The 24280-nt window shown below is 38.9% G+C and overlaps 2 protein-coding genes across 2 annotated transcripts in view; one reads left to right on the forward strand and one right to left on the reverse strand.

Moving 5' to 3' along the window:
- The first annotated feature begins 4096 nt into the window (after nucleotides 1-4096).
- On the forward strand, nucleotides 4097-10406 carry LOC135644406 (uncharacterized). Its single transcript, XM_065161948.1, has 5 exons — nucleotides 4097-4417; nucleotides 7190-7315; nucleotides 7399-7521; nucleotides 8231-8449; nucleotides 9968-10406. The coding sequence occupies exons 1-5, from the start codon at nucleotides 4382-4384 to the stop codon at nucleotides 10292-10294; spliced, it is 831 nt and encodes a 276-aa protein (XP_065018020.1). The 5' UTR covers nucleotides 4097-4381; the 3' UTR covers nucleotides 10295-10406.
- A 430-nt stretch (nucleotides 10407-10836) lies between these two features.
- The window catches only part of LOC135644259 (uncharacterized), a 59393-nt gene continuing 45949 nt past the window's right edge, over nucleotides 10837-24280 (reverse strand). Inside the window, exons 3-4 of the mRNA XM_065161730.1 lie at nucleotides 12781-12999; nucleotides 10837-11262 (exon numbers count right to left, since the gene is read on the reverse strand). Of these exons, the coding sequence (XP_065017802.1) occupies nucleotides 10837-11262; nucleotides 12781-12999 (645 nt within the window). The remainder of the gene's footprint in view (nucleotides 11263-12780; nucleotides 13000-24280) is intronic.

Genomic DNA, 24280 nt, shown 5'->3' on the forward strand with positions numbered 1-24280 from the left:
TTGACCTCCTTCACCCTCTCCTAAGGATCTGCAAGGAAACAGGGATATACGATCTCCCTAGGTAACACAATCTCTATACGCAGTTTTGTGTTTTTGCGGATTTTGCGCACCAATCTTCGCACGACGATGAACATCTTTTTGGGAATCGGGGATTTTTGTTTTCTTGTTCTTCCGCTGCGCATATGATGTCGCCCCCTATGATTTCCCAACATCGCGCTCACCGGATCTTCTTCCTCCCCTTCTCGGACAAAAAGAAGGTACCCTAATTTCTACCTCAAATAGGTGGCAATCGAATCCGACTTTGGGTACATATCTACTGGTTTTCTTCCTCTGAGGAATCTTCTTAGAGCCCAATTATCATCGCCATAGTCTCATCTAAAAGATCACTTCTTTCAATTTGATTATTCGAAATGACCATGAAAGAAGAGTATAAAGCGGACTCACATATGAGCGAAACGTAATTCTATTCGATCATCAACGAAATCAAAAGGTTAATGTTTTCATCCAAACGTAGGCAAAAGTGAAGTACCTTTCTCTCCGTTCGATCCGGAACCTTGGGGCGCTTAATCTTCCCCTTCATGTCGTCGTAAACCCCGTCGTAGTCGAGACCGAGGGATCCTCTTCCATTGCCTTTTTGTGCTGCTCCTCGATCTACCAAATTCCACTATCAATCAACCAATCCGCAAGTTCATTTACCCATCAATACTAGGAATAAGGAAACCATTTCAAGAAACCTTCTAGAGAGACTTGTTCTTGGATGCCTGCCGTGAGATTTCCCTCTCGATGTCATCCTCGCCGTCGCCGTCGCCGAAAGCGAAGGCAGGAGGAGGGCGAGGAGGAGCTGGCTTCGAGGTCTTCTGCGCCGACAAAAATCGAAGCTAGAGTCCGTACTTCTTCATCCCTCGCGCTCATCGGCTCTTCTTCCTCCCCTTCTCGGACAAAAAGAAGGTACCCAAATTTCTGCCTCGAAAAGGTGGCAATCGAATCTGACTTTGGGTACATATCTACTGGTTTTCTTCCTTTGAGAAATCTTTTTGGAGCCCAATTATCATCGCCAAAGTCTCATCTAAAGGACCACTTCTTTAAATTTGATCATTCGAAATGACCATGAAAGAAGGGCATAAAGGGATCTCACATATTACCGAAACGTAATTCCATGCGATCATCAGCTTAATCAAAAGGATCATGTTTTCATCCAAACATAGGCAAAAGTGAAGTACCTTTCTCTCCATTCGATCCTAAACCTTGGGGCGCGCAATCTTCCCCTTCATCTCGTTGTAAACCCCGTCGTAGTCGAACACCGAGGGATCCTCTTCCATTGCCTTTTTGTGCTGCTCTTCGATCTACCATATTCCACCATCAATCAACCAACCCACAACTTTATTTACTCATCAATACCAGTAATAAGGAAACCATTTCAAGAAACCTTCCGGAGAGACTTGTTCTTGGACGCGTGCCGTGAGATTTCCCTCTCGAAGTCATCCTCGTCGTTGCCGCCGTCGAAAGCGAAGGCATGAGGGGGAGGGCGAGGAGGAGTTGGCTTCGAGGTCTTCTGTGCCGGCGGAAATCGAAGCTGGAGTCTGTACTTCTTCATCGCTCGCGCTCACCGATTCTTCTTCCTCCTCTTCTCGGACAAAAAGAAGGTGCCCTAATTTTTGCCTCGAATAGGTGCAAATCGAATCCGACTTTGGGTACATATCTACTAGTTTTCTTCCCCGGAGAAATCTTCTTAAAGCCCAATTATCACCGCCATAGTCTCATCTAAAAGACACTTCTTTCAATTTAATTATTCAAAATGACCATGAAAGAAAGGCATAAAGGGGTCTCACATATGACCGAAACGTAATTCTATTCGATCATCAACGTAATCAAAAGATTAAAGTTTTCTTCCAAACGTAGGCAAAAGTGAAGTACCTTTCTCTCCGTTCGATCCTGAACCTTTGGGCGCGTAATCTTCCCCTTCATCTCGTCGTAAACCCCGTCGTAGTCGAAGACCGAGGGATCCTCTTCCATTGCCTTTTTATGCTGCTCCTCGATCTACCAAATTCCACCATCAATCAACCAATCCGCAAGTTCATTTACTCATCAATACCAGGAATAAGGAAACCATTTCAAGAAACCTTCTGGAGAGACTTGTTCTTGGATGCCTGTCAAATGAATCCTTGTATCGCATCGGACGTATCATTCATTAGGTGGCAATCAGATCTAACATATTGGTATTTGGTTATTTTAATAGAAGAGAAGGGAAGATTGACGAGACAAAAAGAAAATTACACAAGCAGATCTTTTTAGGATTTTGATAGCATACAACGTTTAAAAGGATGAAGCATCCCACACTGACACGAATCTTAAAGAAATACACCCGTTATTGTTAAAGCCTCAGTCATGCGGATCGGATTCGGTCTTAAAGAAATACACCTGAGCCGGAGGTTGCCGTTGGCTAGACATGTCTCGCAATGCAACCCGGCGTCGCAGTTCCCGTTGGACATGCAGATCGAACCGAGCTGTGTTTTACGGAGAAGAAGAAAACCCAAAGGTGAAGAGGAAAGATGGAGAAAGGTGACGGAAGAGAAGAGGGTAGCAAAGAACCTGAGCAGCAGAAGACGAAGGAAGAAGGCGAGAATGGAGCAGTAGCAGCAAAAGCAGTGGTAGCAGCTGCAATAGAGGGCTGAAGCTCTGAACCAAGATAGATTTGAGCGACAACAGAGATATAACAACATACCTGCATCACTGTGATCACTAATATGATTACTGGATTACAGTCTTCTCTCTGCCCTTAAGAGCAAGATGGAAATGGAGATGATGGAGAGCCAAGGAATGGAGTTTTTGGGAGGATGATGGCCTACTGCAGCTTTTGTCTTCCGAGTCACAGAGATGTCAGAGGAGAGAACATGTTATGAGATAATGTATGTCGTACGAGGGTGGCCAACCACATTGCCGAGATCTACAAAATTTGAACTCAAGGGCAGGAGTTTGGTCCCAAATGTAGCAGAATAGGTCGAAGTCGAATCGATGACACGTTGATCCATACGATTGTATCCAACCGGTAGTGTACAAGCACAACACACCACGGTTGGTGGACGGTTCGGAATCCCGTTTAAGGAAAGAAACACACGGTTAAGTCGCATAGATACTACACGTGAGTATACTCTGATGCGTGAAGTTAAAGGTCATAAATATATATATATATATATTGAGGACAAAGATTTCCATTGCATTGGTTGAACAATGAGTTGATCGAACCATGCGAGACCGACACCGGTGAACAACGCGATGAATACGAAGAGGAGGAGAACCTTCCGACTCGTTCGCCGGCCTTTTTACTGGTGCAGCTGTAGAGCCTGCGAGCGATTCGCCATGTGCTCGCACTGTGAAGACACAGCTTCGTGGACTGTTACAAGTCCACGGCGGCTGTAGGAAGGCCTGCGGCCTGCAGCCTGCAGCAGCCTACAGCCTGTGGCTGATGCCTGCAAGTTGTCACGTCGTGTAATGGGCTACTGTTCGATCGAGGATCAACAATTCTAAGACGAGGGAAATCAATTTCCCATGCATTGACAATTGACACAGTGTGTATGCATGCAAGGAAAGAAGTGAATGGACACTGTTAGTGGCGCTCTACAAGGTCGAGTCTGCTCTCATGTGCAGCATTGACTTCATCGCATATAGTATGCAGAATCAACTCCAATCGCGTTCGTCGATTCACTGGCTATCAGATCCACAATCTACGACAGTGCTCACATGCTTCGATCACCGTCGCATTGCAAGGAAAACAAAACATCATCTCCTCGTAGAAATAAGTAATGTGCTGTCTGTCACAAGAAAAATGTTTCGTGGGGCGGATGGGGGGGAAAGAGGAATACAGCTAACCTGTGACCTGTCACCGAATAACTGCACGTGGGGTGTCACGCCGCGGTGACGCAAGCTAAGAAGACAGACTAAATTACCCATACACCATTGCCTCTGTAAACTAATGCTGAAACCCACAGTAAGGCAGAAAAAGCGACAAAGTGCAGCGTTGGCACGCGGAAACTTCTCCAGCCAACGAAGAGGAGGGTAGAAATAAAGGGAGAAAGGAGGAGGAGGAGGAGGAGCCAATTGTGGGTTGCTGAGATCCAAAGATGCACGCCAAGACCGACTCCGTGGTCACGAGCATCGCGCCCTCGTCGCCCGCCCGGCCGATGTACTACGTGCAGAGCCCGTCGCGTGACTCCCATGACGGCGAAAAGACGGCAACGTCGTTCCACTCCAGCCCCGTCCTCAGCCCGGCCCACTCTCCCTCGGCGTGAACGGCTTTAAAAACCAAATGCCTGAAATTAGGGTACTTTTTTGTCCGAGTAGTTAGTCCGAGAAGGGGAAGAAGAAGAGCATGTGAGCCCGACGGATGAAGAAGTACGGACTCCAGCTTCGATTTCCGCCGGCGTAGAAGACCTCGAAGTCAGTTCCTCCTCGCCTTCCCCCTCCTGCCTTCGGTTTCAGCGGCGGCGACGACGACTATGACATCGAGAGGGAAATCTCACGGCAGGCGTCCAAGAAAAAGTCTCTCCAGAAGGTTTCTTGAAATTGTTTCCTTATTCTTGGTATTGATGAGTAAATGAATTTGCGAGTTGGTTGATTGATTGATAGTGGAATTTGGTAGATTGAGGAGCAGCACAAAAAAGCAATGGAAGAGGATTCGACTACGACGGAATTTACGACGAGATGAAGGGGAAGATTGCGCGCCCCAAGGTTCAGGATCGAACGGAGAGAAAGGTACACTTTTGCCTACGTTTGAACGAAAAGTTCCTTTTGATTACGCTGATGATCGCATGAAATTGCCATATTGCCATGTTTCGTGGTGATATATACAGGTTTTTAGTGTCATCACTGTATGTCATGGTTCTTTGCTTGGATTCATTGTCTTGTGCATTTTGTGTTGTAATGTCTAGAGGTTTCTGGTGTCATCATCGTTGCAAGTTCTGCTTCTTTATGTGTATTCATTGTTCAGCTGCTACCTATCTCGATAGGCAGCTTTCTTCGTCAGTAATTATATATGGAGATGACTCTGGTGACACAACTGACCAAATAATCGTGAAATAGGAACAAAAATCTAATTTTGTTGGTGTTGTGTAGCATTAAAAGAACCTCAAATATAGAGAGAGATTGGTCGGAGAAGCATTAGACGGATGTGGCTTTCCAAGTGTTCATCTAAACAGTAGTTCTACTTGTGTGTTGGTGGAGATAAAGCAGAGGCCAACAAAAAAGTATCAGACAGACATCCAACTCGTTTGTCTTGTCTCTGCCCCTCTGTTCGACCGAACAACTGTGCTCATCTAATTTATGGTACAAGCAGTGACTCCATTGCTGCAGCTTGTTTCAGAGAAAGTGAAACAAAGTGGGGAATCATCTGATAAAGAAGTCAAAGAACAGGCTGCATACTGTGCGCTGCCAATCTGGCTGGGTAAAAGGAGCTGTGACATGGTTAAAAGACATGCATGGTCTTAGAGCTCCGTGTATGGGACAGCGCAATGTGTGCAAGCTTTGGTTTTGTTGGACCCAAATTTGCTGGTGCTACAGAGGCCATGGTCTTCACCAACATTTAGAATGAATATTTCTCATAAATATATATATAATTAAAAGGTATTCAGGGATTTTATTTTTTGGCAATATCATCACATTATCGGATCTAGAATAATATAACCGGAGAATGAACATGTTCACAATAAACGCAGCTTCTGAAATCAAAGACATGGCTTGAATGCTGCATAATGAGAAAGGAGACACAGAAGTAGGTTTTACTCATCAAAAGTCAACATTCTAATCCTGCATTTGCAGGAGAGTCCATGATTAGTCAATGACCTTAGCATCATCCGAACTGTAATCCTATATGGTCATTGCAGCTTCTTGTATCACAAGGTGGAAATATTTCTCATCGAATCAATTTCTTATTCTAATTTGTTTTCTTTTTCTTTTGATTTTATTTTTATAATATCCACAAAGGGTTATCTTAAATTTTACTATAGGTTGCTGGATATAAACTGGGAGTTGGTTGGATGAGAGGACTTATAATATAAACTAAATCGTGATGGTTTCGTCAGTGAGATTAAAAAGGAAGAATTATGTTATGTTATTATATATGGTGTTAATGATCCATTTCTGCCTAAGCAAATGTATGTGAATCACCGAGATATGCTTTTCTACAAGGCTTTTTCTTACCATATTAGAAAATTTTAAATGATATAATATATTTTTAATTAAAATATTTTAATAATTATATAATTAATTATATCGAAATCAGATGACTCGTCACGACATAATATTATAACTCACATACTTCAGGTCATAATTAGATTATGTAGAATTTGTAATATCTCGACTCATCTTAGATATAAAATTAATATAATTTATAAAAATTAAATTTATTTATTTATTAATTTTAATTTAAATTTTTAAACAGTGATTTCAACTTAACAAAATTGATGATCCAATCAACTCAACCGAGATTAAATAGAGTTTATCTTTATTTAGAAATTGATTTTTATGACATGGAAACACAAAAACGACTATAAAAAAATCCAAATAAGGTGATTTTTCTTTTGTTGTTGTTGTTGACATGATGTGTTGTATGAAACAGTCTTTGTGTATGCTTTCCACCCTTCTTTGATATGTATCTGTGCCAGGAAAACCGGTAGGTCGTTGAGTTGTTCTCGCTCTCTCACGATGCTCACTTTTACTTGTCCAATTATAAGGCAGGTAATTGAACGCGTTGGCCGGAAAGAGTAAGAGAGTTTTGTCATGACACCTCGTCGGCCTAGGATTACTTATCCTCTCCCGAGGCGTATGCTAACTCCCTTCCTCGGTTCATTCGATATTGGTGGGGCTTCGATCGGATACCGGACTCGGAACGATCGGAGGTCGAATTTTAGGGCTTTTTGACCTTTTCCCCGGACCATCCAACTGAATCTTGAGTGGTTCTACGTGGGATTCATGGGTTTTCGGCATCTATTTGGGTTTTTGATCCAACCAAATCGGTGAGTCCTTCGGATTGGAGCCCAGCGACGATTGATTCGTTCTGCGAACTAGGGCTTTTCTTGAGCCCTAATTATTTAAGAGCTCAGAGCTCGTCATTGGGAGATCGATCCATCACTTTCTTATTAGATCTGCAAGAGGGATGAAGAAGTATGGACTCCAGCTTTGATTTTCGCTGGCGCAGAAGACCTCGAAGCCAGCTCCTCCTCGCCCTCCCCCTCTTGCCTTCGCTTTCGACGGCGACGACGACGAGGATGACATCGAGAGGGAAATCTCACGACAGGCGTCCAAGAACAAGTCTCTCCAGAAGGTTTCTTGAAATGGTTTCTTTATTCCTGGTATTGATGAGTAAATGAACTTGCGGGTTGGTTGATTGATGGTGGAATTTGGTAGATCAAGGAGCAGCACAAAAAGGCAATGGAAGAGGATCCCTCAGTCTTCGACTACAACGGGGTTTACGACGAGATGAAGGGGAAGATTTTGCGCCCCAAGGTTCAGGATCGAACGGAGAGAAAGGTAATTCACTTTTGCCGACATTTGGATGAAAACATGATCCTTTTGATTACGCTGATGATCGCATGGAATTACGTTTCGATCTGATGTGAGACCCCTTTATGCTCTTCTTTTATGGTCATTTCGAATGATCAAATTAAAAGAAGTAATCTTTTAGATGAGACAGCGGGGGTGATAATTGGGCTTCAAGAATATTTCTCAAAGGAAGAAAACCAGTAGATATGTACCCAAAGTTGGATACTCTACAAAATGAACTCACCTTATTACTCTTTTTGAAATTGGTTTTCCCTCTTGTGTTCAGGGTGGGGTAGGTGTGACGGTGATTATTTATTGTATCTTCTCCGTTCCTTTCTTGAAATAAACATGGGATACCTTTTCCAGTTTTTTTTTTCTTTTTCAAGTTAGTCGATCTCTCATACAAAGAGTATTGAATTATATTTTGGTTGAAATTCATATCAATAATAGGATACAAAGTAAAGCTTTGTGGACTTTGTATGTTTGCTTTGGCACAATAATTAACATTTTAATTTTCAATTGTGCTTTGTTCAAGTACGATGTGAATTCAAAAATCCTAATTCGGCAGTTCTTTTTCGGCGGCATCCTTTTTGTATTAAACCTAAATTGTGGGAGAGGATCGACCTTGTTTTTTGAGTGCTTAACGATTAAGAATGCAAGTTAAAAATTTTATGTCTGTGTTTGATCTTGGTTACAGTCAAAGTATATAGAAACACTTATGGAGAAAGCAAAACAACGTGAGGGGGAACATGAAATTGTATATGAGAGGAAGCTGCTGAAAGAGAGGAGCAAGGATGATCACCTTTTTGCAGATAAGGAAAAGTTTGTAATCGGTGCCTACAAGAAAAAGATAGCAGAACAAGAAAAATGGTTGGACGAAGAGAGGCTGCGCCAAATTCGTGAAGAAAGAGATGATGTAAGTGGCTCATATCTTTCTTTTTGCTGCTTTGCTTTATTTTTCTTGTTGCATATGTAATGTGATTTATGCAACCTTTTGTGCATAAAAAACATCCACTGTTCAACAAAATGTGGTGTATTCGACAATTGATTTTGTTTTTCTCTGGTGGAAGAATAAAAGCTTAAAATCACTTCATTGTTGTAGAATAAGCTCATCAGCAATTGCCTTTTGTATGTTTATCTAGACTTTTTTGAGAAGCCAAAACTATGAGTTTGTCGGGGTCATGAAACATGGTAATACTTTTATTAGAACTTATCAATTTATTATTTGAATGTGCTTCCAATTTGGAGTCATGTTGTACATACTTGTGTCATCTTCTTTTGTTAAATTTAAATCCTTTTGGTATTAACATCAGATAGAAATACTTTCGATAACTTTTGTAGATTTATAGTGATGAAAGTTATTAAGTGTATATTTCGCCTTCGGGAGTATTGCATTTGTGAGCATAATTATTGAATTTATCTATTAGCTAATTGATGAATTGTAATATTAGCTATCAAGTATTAGATGCTATTTGGTGTTGGCCACATGGAATGAGACCTTGGTAAAAGTATTGCATCCAAGGTTCACATCTTAGTCATCTATTAATATAAACTTGGTGGTAATTTTGATTTTTTCCATAAAAATTGAATTTATCTTATTTTGGTTTTTGTATTGATTTTAATTTTTCTGTGACCTTATCCTATCATCATCTTTGTCCAATACTCCAACCATATTGTCCCAACCAATTATTGCATTATTATCCCCTTCTTGTTTACCAGTCTTGACCTTCATCTCGATTTTTAAAACCTTGATCAGATCAGAATTTGGACAGTTTTGGTTAGGGGTTTGATTCATACCCAGTTTAGTCAGATAGGCTATCAGATCACATCGTGTTAAGATATGTGACACTTGTAGTCTTATAAACTATGATCTTCCAATTATGAAGCACAGTGAGGTGTCTTGAGGGTTTGAGTGGATTTGACAATCTGGCTAACTTATGATCAGCATGGTTCTTGTCTTTAACATCAGTTAGGGCAAGACTTAGGAGAGGACAAGACTTATGATGGTTCTCATGTTATTGTGAAACATGGAGCACCATAATTTTTTTACGCTTAGCCAGTAAGATTGGTCCTTCTGGTGACAATACGCATGTTTAATGTTCCGAAACTTAATGTGAATTTTCTTTTATGTTATCAACCATAGTGCAAGAAGATCCATTATGAGTGAAGGCTTCTAGTTATTGTATGTCGAATCCAATTCAAATGGCTGCTTTCAGCAATGATGCAATTCAAATTTGACTAGTATTTGAGTGATAAGTTGTTTTATGTTGCAATTAAGTGGGACTAGCAATTTCATTATTTCTCAAGAGTGATCACACTTCACTTCGATGCTTTTACTTTTTTAGTTGGTTATCATGGTCATTAAATTTCATTATGAAGCTGCCATTTCTTTTCTTTAAACAGTTAATGTAATCGACATGACTGCTTCATGTAGGTAACCAAGAAGAGTGACTTCAGCGATTTTTACTTTGGGCTCGGTGAGAATGTAGCTTTTGGTGCTCAGTCAGAAGATGCCACAAAACGAACAGAACAAAAGCCACCCGGAGGCACTTCAGTGGTACCTGAACATGGCCCTACTGAGAAGAATGCACAGACAGATTATACTCGGGATACAGAGAAAGATGATACCCAAGCCAAGACTTCTAGTCATACACAGAACAACTCTAAGCAAGCTGTAGAGTTAACAACATCAGATGTTACTATAAAAGATTACGATGATGGTGATAAATTGGCAGTTGTGGATCAATCAACTGAACGTTAAACGAGAGGTGATGACGCATTGGCTTCAGCAAGAGAGCGTTTTTCTAACTCGAAAGAGAGCAAGACAGCAGTTGGAAAGCAATTGTTTCATCTCTATTTAGCACTTTTATCTGGAGTTAAAATTGGTATTCTCTGATGCCATTTATAGTAACCTCATCGGTTATTTAGTTTTTGAGGAACTCAAGAATTGCACCTCTTTGTAAGTTTGTTGTAAGCATTTCTCCAAAATAAGCAAAAGAAGCATCAAACGTTTCATGTTAGACGCCCATTTCTATTCCTCTCTCTACCCCGAGTGCTGTTCATTTCTTTTCCTCCTCTGTTCATAATCATATATAGACTGACCACTGTCACTTCAAACAACTTTTATGTGTATAAATAAGAGTCTAACATGAAACGTTTGATGCTTCTTTTGCTTATTTTGGAGAAATGCTTACAGCAAACTTACCAAGAGGTGCACTTCTTGAGTTCCTCAAAAACTAAATAAACGATGAGGTTACTATAAATGGCATCAGAGAATACCAATTTTAACTCTAGATATAAGTGTTAAATAGAGACGAAACAATTGCTTTCCAACTGCTGTCTTGCTCTCTTTCGAGTTAAAAAACGCTCTCTTGCTGAAGCCAATGCGTCATCACCTTTCGTGTAACGTTCAGTTGATTGATCCACAGCTGCCAATTTATCACCATCATCATAATCTTTTACAGTAACATCTGATGTTGTTAACTTTGCAACTTGCTCAGAGTTGTTCTGTGTATGACTAGAAGTCTTGGCTTGAGTATCATCTTTCTCTGTATCTCGAGTATAATCTGTCTGTACATTCTTCTCAGTAGGGCCATGTTCAGGTACCACTGAAGTGCCTCCGGGTGGCTTTTGTTCCTTCCGTTTTGTGGCATCTTCTGACTGAGCACCAAAAGCTACATTCTCACCGAGCCCAAAGTAAAAATCGCGTAAGTCACTCTTCTTGGTTACCTACATGAAGCAGTCATGTCGGTTACATTAACTGATTAAAGAAAAGAAATAACTGCTTCATAATGAAATTTAATGACCATGATAACCAACTAAAAAAGTAAAAGCATCGAAGAGAAGTGTGATCACTCCTGAGAAATAATGAAATTGCTAGTCCCACTTAATTGCATCATAAAACAACTTATCACTCAAATACTAGTCAAATTTGAATTGCATCATTGCTGAAAGCAGCCATTTGAATTGGATTCAACATACAATAACTAGAAGCCTTCACTCATAATGGATCTTCTTGCACTATGGTTGATAACATAAAAGAAAATTCACATTAAGTTTCGGAACATTAAACATGCGTATTGTCACCAGAAGGACCAATCTTACTGGCTAAGCGTAAAAAAATTATGGTGCTCCATGTTTCACAATAACATGAGAACCATCATAAGTCTTGTCCTCTCCTAAGTCTTGCCCTAACTGATGTTAAAGACATGAACCATGCGATCATAAGTTAGCCAGGTTGTCAAATCCACTCAAACCCTCAAGACACCTCACTGTGCTTCATAATTGGAAGATTATAGTTTATAAGACTACAAGTGTCACATATATTAACACGATGTGATCTGATAGCCTATCTGACTAAACTGGGTATGAATCGAACCCCTAACCAAAACTGTCCAAATTCTGATCTGATCAAGGTTTTAAAAATCGAGATGAAGGTCAAGACTGGTAAACAAGAAGGGGATAATAATGCAACAATTGGTTGGGACAATATGGTTGGAGTATTGGACAAAGATGATGATAGGATAAGGTCACAGAAAAATTAAAATCAATACAAAAAATCAAAATCAGATAAATTCAATTTTTATGGAAAAAATAAAAATTACCACCAAGCTTATATTAATAGATGACTAAGATGTGAACCTTGGATGCAATACTTTTACCAAGGTCTCATTCCATGTGGCCAACACCAAATAGCATCTAATACTTGATAGCTAATATTACAATTCATCAATTAGCTAATAGATAAATTCAATAATTATGCTCACAAATGCAATACTCCCGAAGGCGAAATATACACTTAATAACTTTCATCACTATAAATCTACAAAAGTTATCGAAAGTATTTCTATCTGATGTTAATACCAAAAGGATTTAAATTTAACAAAAGAAGATGACACAAGTATGTACAACAGAACTCCAAATTGGAAGCACATTCAAACAATAAATTGATAAGTTCTAATAAAAGAATTACCATGTTTCATGACCCCGACAAACTCATGGTTTTGGCTTCTCAAAAAAGTCCAGATAAATATACAAAAGGCAATTGCTGATGAGCTGATTCTACAACATTGAAGTGATTTTAAGCTTTTATTCTTCCACCAGAGAAAAACAAAATCAATTGTCGAATACACCACATTTTGTTGAACAGTGGATGTTTTTTATGCACAAAAGGTTGCATAAATCACATTACATCTGTAACAAGAAAAATAAAGCAAAGCAGCAAAAAGAAAGATATGAGCCACTTACATCATCTCTTTCTTCACGAATTTGGCGCAGCCTCTCTTCGTCCAACCATTTTTCTTGTTCTGCTAGCTTTTTCTTGTAGGCACTGGTTACAAACTTTTCCTTATCTGCAAAAAGGTGATCATCCTTGCTCCTCTCTTTCAGCAGCTTCCTCTCATATACAATTTCATGTTCCCGCTCACGTTGTTTTGCTTTCTCCATAAGTGTTTCTATATACTTTGACTGCAACCAAGATCAAACATAGACATAAAATTTTTAACTTGCATTCTTAATCGTTAAGCACTCAAAAAATAAGGTCGATCCTCTCCCACAATTTAGGTTTAATACAAAAAGGATGCCGCCGAAAAAGAACTGCCGAATTAGGATTTTTGAATTCACATCATACTTGAACAAAGCACAATTGAAAATTAAAATGCTAATTATTGTGCCAAAGCAAACATATAAAGTCCACAAAGCTTTACTTTGTATCCTATTATTGATCTGAATTTCAACCAAAATATAATTCAATACTCTTTGTATGAGAGATCGACTAACTTGAAAAAGAAAAAAAAACTGGAAAAGGTATCCCATGTTTATTTCAAGAAAGGAACGGAGAAGATACGATAAATAATCACCGTCACACCTACCCCACCGTGAACACACGAGGGAAAACCAATTTCAAAAAGAGTAATAAGGTGAGTTCGTTTTGTAGAGTATCCGACTTTGGGTACATATCTACTGGTTTTCTTCCTCTGAGAAATCTTCTTGAAGCCCAATTATCACCGCCATAGTCTCATCTAAAAGATTACTTTTTTCAATTTGATCATTCGAAATGACCATAAAAGAAGAGCATAAAGGGGTCTCACATAAGACCGAAACGCAATTTCATGCGATCACCAGCGTAATCAAAAGGATCATGTTTTCATCCAAACGTAGGCAAAAGTGAAGTACCTTTTACTCCGTTCGATCCTGAACCTTGGGGCGCGCAATCTTCCCCTTCATCTCGTCATAAACCCCGTCGTAGTCGAAGACTGAGGGATCCTCTTCCATTGCCTTTTTTGTGCTGCTCCTCGATCTACCAAATTCCACCATCAATCAACCAACCCGCAAGTTCATTTACTCATCAATACCAGGAATAAAGAAACCATTTCAAGAAACCTTCTGGAGAGACTTGTTCTTGGACGCCTGCCATGAGATTTCCCTCTCGATGTCATCCTCGTCGTCGTCGCTGCCGAAAGCGAAGGCAGGAGGGGGAGGGCGAGGAGGAGCAGGCTTCCAGGTCTTCTACGCCAGCGGAAATCGAAGCTGGAGTCCGTACTTCTTCATCCCTCTTGCAGAACAAATAAGAAAGTGATGGATCGATCTCCCAATGACGAGCTCTGAGCTCTTAAACAATTAGGGCTCAAGAAAAGCCCTAGTTCGCAGAACGAATCAACCGTCGCTGGGCTCCAATCCGAAGGACTCACCGATTTGGTTGGATCAAAAACCCAAATAGACGCCGAAAACCCATGAATCCCGCATAGAACCACTCAAGATTCAGTTGGATGGTCCGGGGAAAAGGTCAAAAAGCCCTAAAATTCGACCTCCGATCGTTCCGAGTCCGGTCTCCGATCGAAGCCCCACCAATATCGAATGAACCGAGGAAGGGAGTTAGCATACGCCTCGGGAGAGGATAAGTAATCCTAGGCCGACGAGGTGTCATGACAAAACTCTCTTACTCTTTCCGGCCAACGCGTTCAATTACCTGCCTTATAATTGGACAAGTAAAAGTGAGCATCGTGAGAGAGCGAGAACAACTCAATGACCTACCGGTTTTCCTGGCACAGATATGTATCAAAGAAGGGTGGAAAGCATACGCAAAGACTGTTTCATACAACACGTCATGTCAACAACAACAACAAAAGAAAAATCACCTTATTTGGATTTTTTTATAGTCGTTTTTGTGTTTCCATGTCATAAAAATCAATTTCTAAATAAAGATAAACTCTATTTAATCTCGGTTGAGTTGATTGGATCGTCAATTTTGTTAAGTTGAAATCACTGTTTAAAAATTTAAATTAAAATTAATAAATAAAAAATTTAATTTTTATAAATTATATTAATTTTATATCTAAGATGAGTCGAGATATTACAAATTCTACATAATCTAATTATGACCTGATGTATGTGAGGTATAATATTATGTCGTGACGAGTCATCTGACTTCGATATAATTAATTATATAATTATTAAAATATTTTAATAAAAAAATATATTATATCATTTAAAATTTTCTAATATGGTAAGTAAAAGCCTTGTAGATGAGCATATCTCGGTGATTCACATACATTTGCTTAGGCAGAAATGGATCATTAACACCATATATAATAACATAACATAATTCTTCCACTTTAATCTCACTGACGAAACCATCATGATTTAGTTTATTTTATAAGTCCTCTCATCCAACCAACTCCCAGTTTATATCCAGCAAGCTATAGTAAAATTCAAGATAACCCTTTGTGGATATTATAAAAATAAAATCAAAAGAAAAAGAAAACAAATTGGAATAAGAAATTGATTCGATGAGAAATATTTCCACCTTGTGATACAAGAAGCTGCAATGACCATATAGGATTACAGTTCGGATGATGCTAAGGCCATTGACTAATCATGGACTCTCCTGCAAATGCAGGATTAGAATGTTGACTTTTTATGAGTAAAACCTACTTCTGTGTCTCCTTTCTCATTATGCAGCATTCAAGCCATGTCTTTGATTTCAGAAGCTGCGTTTATTGTGAACATGTTCATTCTCCGGTTATATTATTCTAGATCCGATAACGTGATGATATTGCCAAAAAATAAAATCTTGTTCTTCAGATTAAATTCTTCTTCTGCTTGTTAATCTCTTGAAGATAATCTTTCTGTTCTTTCATATAATCCTGTTACAAATATAAATCTGCTATTTTTTTCTTTTTTGTCTGTTTTTAGGGGTTTCCTGGTGTTGATGATTCAATATATGGATCTCTTGGAGATATAGGTTTGTATTATTTGCTGCAGTTTTTGTTGTTTTCTATACAAATTATCATTTTTCAGAAGTTAACTTTGATTAGTGCTAGTAATTCACTTCTATTTTTGTTTTCCCCCCACAAAATTAGTCTTTTCTTAGCAGTTAGCTTTTTATTTTTGCAATCATTTGAATTTTGAAAGTTCTTTAACATATTAAAATTCAAGTTATTACTACTGTTGGATGTTCATGAGATTTTTCTTTTCATGAAATAGAAGGCAAAGCCATTTAAATTTAGTAGATAAGATTAGAGCTAAAATTTTGGTACAACACAAAAGATAGGGAAAAAACTTGGAATGAGTAGTAGTCCCCTACTCTGTCTTCGTTCATCTCAGTTCCAGTGCTAAGTGGGACTTGGGGCTAGATTCCACTTTCAAATCCAAATATGAAAGTGCCAGGTGGTGAAATTGTATCTTGAGCCTTGCCTAATCCATCTAGCAATCCTGGTTGACCTTGGAACACCTCAAATGCCTGCCATGCATATTAATCTTCCCACCATCCGAGTGAAAGTAAGCCTTGTCACATGCATCTTGTAGTGACACAGCAGCACGAAGCTGTCCAAATGGCCAATCATGTAGGATATTCATGATTGGAGCTGAAACCCACCTTGGCTTAGCCAGTTACAGAGTGGATGCAGGCAGTTCAACTGGAGAGTCTTGCTAAGGTTGAGTTCAAGTTCAGTTTCCTTCGCAATAGTCTTTTAGTACATGTACATAAACAACCTATATGTTAACTAAATACATGGAAGACTAACACGAGTGCAACAAAGTGCTGTCAAATTCTGGTTCACTATCTGTGTACAGTGTGTATTAGTAGGAATCAATTGTGAGGTTGGGTCATGGCATTACAGTGAGGTTGCTCTTTTCACAACCAGGTGACCAAGTTTCATGAACATAGCAGCTTGAGGGGTCCCTAGACCCAACCTCAGTATAGAGTCTCGTATACTAGGCATTTTTCAAAATTCTTGTCATTTGAAAACCTATGTCAAATTTTGAAAAGATAAGCCATGCCAAAAACATGTCCAAGTATGTTCACCTCATAACACTAGCTATGCCAGATCATCTGAATTGGGTTAGGCTGAATTTGCATATTGGCACAAACATTTCCAAGCTCAATTCATAATGGTTTCGAAATACTTGTTACGGTAATAAGCTGGTGAAAATGGAGTGTATTTACTGTTGTACTTAATTTTTTATTCTCTCTTTTTGCTTGAGGATTCATCTGATGTGTGGTTGTATTCATTGTAAATTGCTTTACATGAATGATTAAGTTTGGATATTGAAGCATATTAGATAGTTTTCCAAGTTTGTTTTAAATGTTTGCTACACAACATTTTGTTTTATAATTTTAACAATATTTTTCAATTGTAGGATTCATGGAGGTCTGGGACCATCCAACACAAGATTATGAGAATTTCTTTTGAACCTTTAACTGTGTTGTGGCAATTTAAGTAAGGCTGCTTATTACTTATCCTCCAGCCAGTATCTGGATTTCAAACATCTAGGATTTTAGACAATAAATAGCACATTGATATATCAACTATCAGTTGCTGTGTCCAGTATCTAAACCACATGTCACAAAGTTGTGTTCTGCTTTTGTTGTCTGCTGCTTTAAATTCCTGCCATTAACTTTGTCCTTACCTTGTGAGAATGGTTGTTTTGTACCTTGTTCAGTAACTTCTGTTTGCCTGTTTGAGGAGAGGCTTTCATCTAATTCAATAGTCTATTGTTTGATGATGAAGGTTAACATTGATTAACTTAATTGTGCTCTATGTAGCTAATATTGCTGAAGTATCATTATCAGTTAATGTTTTATCTCATTATATTTCCAGATGTTCTTTTTCCCACTAATCTTATGTTTAGTGCTAGATTGGCTTGCAGTTGGTAGATCCTTGTAACACATCTAAGTTCGATTTCTAGTATATTTTATCAAGATAAATTAGAAATTCTAGAGGTTGCCTCTTGGCTTTCCAGGGAAAGGAAGTGAGAATGAGAACACATAAGTATGAAAATTTTGTAAAGAAGTGGACTACTAGTGTTCAAAGAATTGGCATGTGAAACCATATAATGAAGAGTGAATGAAACTTTTTATTGCTGTTAGAAAGGTCCATGAAATTTGAACCAAGTCTTTTACTGGATTGAATGCTCAAGGATATAAAAATTTGTGTTGCATTAGGTTGGTCAAATCGGACAATATGTAATAAAAACATCAGATTTTAGATAAAAATAATTAAAATATTAAAGGAACCTAAATTTGGGGAAAAATTAAAATTAAAAATAAAAAAAAACTTAAAGCTTGTTATTTTCCTCAACTTTTGAAACTACAACAGAAAGTTAAAGAAAAACTACTCAATTTTCTAGATAAAATCCCCTAAATGTTCAATTTATGAATTTTGAATTTCACCAAAATTTCTAACTTTCTATTTTCATCTTTGATTACTTGTGAAAAGAAACTCTAATAGTCTAGCTCTGGCTAATCATGTATCATATATGAAAACATCAGACAAAGATCATCAGGAGCTACTTATTGTCATATATAAAATTTATGCCCAAAGATTACTAAAATGTAGTTTTTTTATGACATTACTGAAATCTAGCCTTCTGAAGATGATTATATTTTTCTAAATCTGCTTTCATTGTGTACCATGACATATACAAAAATCCTTGATGTTGACATGGTGATCGGTAGTACATGCATGTTTTTTTATTGTGTTCTTAACCCTGTTTTATTTGCTTTTTTCTCTTTAAAAAAAGAATAACTGAGTTCCTCCTCCATTTTTGGCAACCATATGGAGAGGTGAATCTCTTATAAATAATGTCACCGTCCACGTTCATTGAAGAAGCCATCTAACAATTAACATCTGAAGTGTCAATGAGTTGTTCCCATATTGTGCTAAACTTCTCGAGCTGATTGGACCAATTCAGGATAAAACCAATGATCCTGGAATCAGTGATTTAAAAAGCGCTAGGCGCCAAAAGGCGCTAAGGTCCAAAAACGCCCGAGGCGCTAGGCGCTCGCCCGAGCGAAACGAGGCGCTAAAATATAAAAATATAAAATATAATTAATAAATATAATTATTTAAAATTTTAAATAAAAATATAAAAATATATAATATAATTAATAAATATAATCACATTAACAGTATAAATCTGCTGACGGAGAAACGAGGAAGCAGCGGCGGCGAGCGGCGGCAGCGGCAACGGTGAGCGGCGGCAGCGGCAGCAGTAGCAGCGGCGAGCGGCGGCAGCGGCAGCAGCGGCGAGCGACGGCAGCGGCAGCGGGAAAGGGAAAGGGAGCGGAAGGCGCGAGCAGCGGGAGGCCTCGAGGGAGGCGCGAGCAGCGGGAAGGCTTGCGGGAGGGCTCGCAGGAGGCGAGAGGGCTCGCGGGAGGCGCGAGCAGCGGGAGGGCTTGCGGGAGGCGCGAGCAGCGGGAAGGCTCGCGGGAGACGCGAGCAGCGAGAGGGCTCGCGGGAGGTGCGAGCAGCGAGAGGGCTTGCGGGAGGCACGAGCAGCGGGAAGGCTCGCGGGAGGCGCGAGCAACGACAGCGGCGAGCAGCGGCAGCGGCAGCGGGAGCAGCGACAGCGAGCGACGAGATCGCGATCGGAATCGGCAGCGGTAGCAGGTTAGGGTTGGGGTTATATCGGTTTAGTTGGTTCGATTGAACCAACTAACAACCGAACCAGGACCGAACCAGACCTAAAATTCTGGTTCGGTTTACCCAGTTGCTCGCCCGAAGCGCCCAGCGCCTGGGCTCGGGCGAGCGCCCAGGCGGCGCCTGATTGAAGCGCGCCGCCTGGGACATTAGCGAGGCGCTCGGGCCTCGCCTCGCCTCGCTCGAGCGCCTAGGCGAGCGCCCGAGCGCCTTTTGCAATCATTGCCTGGAATCAATTTTCTGAACTAGTGTAAGGGTTCACCAGAGGTTTTATTTTGTGCCAACTAAATTGCCCAGATCCATAAAGGATTGGGACCAACTTAAGGACACATACATGGTAACAAAGCAACAGGATGATAGCAGAAGAAAGGGTAAGAGAACGTTATTCGGACAGAGTAGAAGAATTTGATGTGGTAGACATTTCTTTTTTGGTATGATGGATAATTATGGCTAAGGTTTGGTAAATTGTCGAAGAGGATTGATTAATTGAAGCCGACACCTATAAGATTCATGAGCTGGCAACAAGAACATTTATATTCCATGAAGAGCTGTCGGTTGCTAAACACATGGTTCGGCTGAAGGAAGAGGTCTAGGATCACACATTTGACCATTGTTCTTAGTTGCGTACCACGTTGCTTTAGAAATTGAAGCAGAACTTGGATGTTTCACAAGACCAACTGTTATATGTTTCTACAATGGAAAATCAGACATGGTGCATAATTAACCTGAAAAGCAAATAGTTCTTGCAGAGGACATTCCTACATCTATTGAGCGTGGATGTTGCCTAGGCAATCTACTTAGAAAGGATTGATAGTATTTGAAGGCAAAGATAGAGAAGCTTGGCTTACCAGGCTGTTTGCTCTTAGCATTACTCAATAGCCAAAGGTGAAATAGTTTTCTTTGGGAAATAGACTTGGATTGGATGTGGGTTCATAGTTTTTATGAACTCAATGGTAGTGGTTGATTTAATCAATTCAAGGGTAGTGATTTAGAACAACCTACAGGGTGGTAGGCTTAAGAATTTGAGAAGAGAGTTGATGGAAGGTAAAAAAAGGGGGAGGATTCAATTTAACATACTTAATTCACAAAAATTTCAGTCGAAACAATGAAAGAACAAGTAATGTAAATTCTAACACATACCAGTTATGAGGAGGAAGAAGATACTTTATCACCCTTCTTGACCAGCTTTATTTTGATTTGAGCTTGGTTCAAGAGACCTATTGATAGTTTTTCATTTGGAACCAAACTCTTACAAAATGCAACCTGCAGGCTTTTTTGGGTGCCTACTATAGGCTGATTAGTGATTTTTCTCCCTTTCTTTTCAGAATTCTAATTAACAAAAGTGTCTGAATTGCATGTAATTTTGTTTTAAGGAGTATCCGTTCCTTAGATAAAATATAAATTTAAAATGCAAAAAAATAATGTTGGGTTTTCTTAGCATGTTCTTTATGTTCATCTATTTCCTAATTTTTCTATTTTTCCTTCTTATTTGTCACAAGACCCTGCATTTGTTTTCTTTTTATAATTTTAATGTGACTTAATACAACAAAATTACTCAACCCATCTTTCTCTCCTCCCTGCCCCTACTTTTATCTGCTGGTGAGCAATTCAGCAGTTGGATCTGTTGTATTTCATCACAGCAGCGAGACAAATTACCTCATCTGAAAGCCTGCTGTTGTCAGACTTCTTGTCATGATGGTCATTGTGCCATCAAGCATTCTTCTTCAAAGCCATCAAAAGACAATTACATTGTATAGCAGGTATGACATGAGAAAAGGTGAGATTAGATGAATCAGGACTTGAAACTTGATTTTTGATAATAGTTGTCTTTAAAGCTTATGTATAAACATGATTGTTATGCTTTAATTGTTGTTGCTTTGGTTGGAATTTTCACCTGAAATTAGTGGAGGTTAATCATGAAACTGCTTCCCCCCATTAACAAACTTCATATCATAAAATAACTTGTGATGCTGCCAATAGTGGCAAGGGATCTGTGAACATAGAATAAGCTATCTTGTTTTGTTATTTTTGGAAATTGAAGAAAAAGTGGACTTGTTTCTTTACAATAATGTTCTTAGTGTCATCTCTGTATTATATTTGGTCTTTAGTTGCAAAATAATCTAGAGGATCATCTTCACTGCAAGTATGTCATGTACATTAGCGAGAATATAGGTGTAATCTATGTTTTGCTGTAAACGGGAGCATCTAAATTCATAATAACCATAGACTTTCTTGCTTGCTAGAATGGTTAAAATATGACTTGTTTATTCTCATTTTGAGCAAAATAAAGGTTCCGTGTCAAGAATATAATTGTCATCTTTTGCATATTCAAAGGTTCTGTTGGTCAATTCTGCCTTCGAAGCTAGCACAGAGGACCTCGAAGCCAGCTCCTCCTCACCCTCCCCTCCCCTTCCAATAACAAGTCTCTCCGGAAGGTTTCTTAAAATGGTTTCCTTATTCCTGGTATTGATGAGTAAATGAACTTACGGGTTAGTTGATTGATGGTGGAATTTGATAGATCGAGGAGCAACACAAAAAGGCAATGGAAGAGGATCCCTCGTTCTTCGACTATGACGGGGTTTACGACGAGATGAAGGGGAAGATTGCGCGCCCCAAGGTTCAGGATCGAACGGAGAGAAAGGTACTTCACTTTTGCCTACGTTTGGATGAAAACATGATCCTTTTGATTACGCTGATGATTGTATGGAATTGCGTTTCAGTCTTATGTGAGACCCCTTTATGCCCTTCTTTCATGATCATTTCGAATGATCAAATTTAAATAAGTGATCTTTTAGATAAGACTATGGCGGTGATAATTGGTCTCCAAGAAGATTTCTTAGATATTTACCCAAAGTCGGATACTTTACAAAACGAACTCACCTTATTACTCTTTTTGAAATTGGTTTTCCCTCGTGTTCAGGGTGGGGCAGGTGTGACGATGATTATTTATCGTATCTTCATTCCTTTCTTGAAATAAACATGGGATACCTTTTCCAGTTTTTTTTTCTTTTTCAAGTTAGTCGATCTCTCGTACAAAGAGTATTGAATTATATTTTGGTTGAAATTCAGATCAATAATAGGATACAAAGTAAAGCTTTGTGGACTTTATATGTTTGCTTTGGCACAATAATTAGCATTTTAATTTTCAATTGTGCTTTGTTCAAGTATGATGTGAATTCAAAAATCCTAATTCGGCAGTTCTTTTTCGGCGGCATCCTTTTTGTATTAAACCTAAATTGTGGGAGAGGATCGACCTTATTTTTTGAGTGCTTAACGATTAAGAATGCAAGTTAAAAATTTTATGTCTGTGTTTGATCTTGGTTACAGTCAAAGTATATAGAAACACTTATGGAGAAAGCAAAACAACGTGAGGGGGAACATGAAATTGTATATGAGAGGAAGCTGCTGAAAGAGAGGAGCAAGGATGATCACCTTTTTGCAGATAAGGAAAAGTTTGTAACCGGTGCCTACAAGAAAAAGATAGCAGAACAAGAAAAATGGTTGGACGAAGAGAGGCTGCGCCAAATTCGTGAAGAAAGAGATGATGTAAGTGGCTCATATCTTTCTTTTTGCTGCTTTGCTTTATTTTTCTTGTTGCATATGTAATGTGATTTATGCAACCTTTTGTGCATAAAAAACATCCATTGTTTAATAAAATGTGGTGTATTCGACAATTGATTTTGTTTTTCTCTGGTGGAAGAATCAGCTCATCAACAATTGCCTTTTGTATGTTTATCTGGACTTTTTTGAGAAGCCAAAACCATGAGTTTGTCGGGGTCATGAAACATGGTAATACTTTTATTAGAACTTATCAATTTATTGTTTGAATGTGCTTCAACCATAAAAATTGATGAATTGTAATATTAGCTATCAAGTATTATATGCTATTTGGTGTTGGCCACATGGAATGAGACCTTGGTAAAAGTATTGCATCTAAGGTTCACATCTTAGTCATCTATTAATATATGCTTGGTGGTAGTTTTGATTTTTTCCATAAAAAATGAATTTATCTGATTTTGGTTTTTTGTATTGATTTTAATTTTTCTGTGACCTTATCCTATCATCATCTTTGTCCAATACTCCAACCTTGTCCCAACCAATTGTTGCATTATTATCCCCTTCTTGTTTACCAATCTTGACCTTCATCTCGATTTTTAAAACCTTGATCAGATCAGAATTTAGTCTTGACCTTCGTCTCGATTTTTAAAACCTTGATCAGATCAGAATTTGGACAGTTTTAGTTAGGGGTTTGATTCATACCCAGTTTAGTCAGATAGGCTATCAGATCACATCGTGTTAAGATATGTGACACTTGTAGTCTTATAAACTATAATCTTCCAATTATGAAGCACAGTGAGGTGTCTTGAGGGTTTGAGTGGATTTGACAACCTGGCTAACTTATGATCAGCATGGTTCATGTCTTTAACATCAGTTAGGGCAAGACTTAGGAGAGGACAAGACTTATGATGGTTCTCATGTTATTGTGAAACATGGAGCACCATAATTTTTTTACTCTTAGCCAGTAAGATTGGTCATCCCTCGCGCTCACCGACTCTTCTTCCTCCCCTTCTCGGACAAAAAAAAGATACCCTAATTTCTGCATCTAATAGGTGGTAATCGAATCCGACTTTTGGTGCATATTTACTGATTTTCTTCCTCTGAGAAATCTTCTTAGAGCCCAATTATCACCGCCAAAGTCTCATCTAAAATATCACTTTTTAAATTTGATCATTCGAAATGACCATGAAAGAAGGGCATAAAGGGGTCTCATATAAGACCGAAACGTAATTCCATGCGATCATCAGCTTAATCAAATGGATCATGTT

The sequence above is a fragment of the Musa acuminata genome, chromosome BXJ3-8 (genome assembly GCF_036884655.1).
Source record: "Musa acuminata AAA Group cultivar baxijiao chromosome BXJ3-8, Cavendish_Baxijiao_AAA, whole genome shotgun sequence".
Lineage (NCBI taxonomy): Eukaryota > Viridiplantae > Streptophyta > Magnoliopsida > Zingiberales > Musaceae > Musa > Musa acuminata.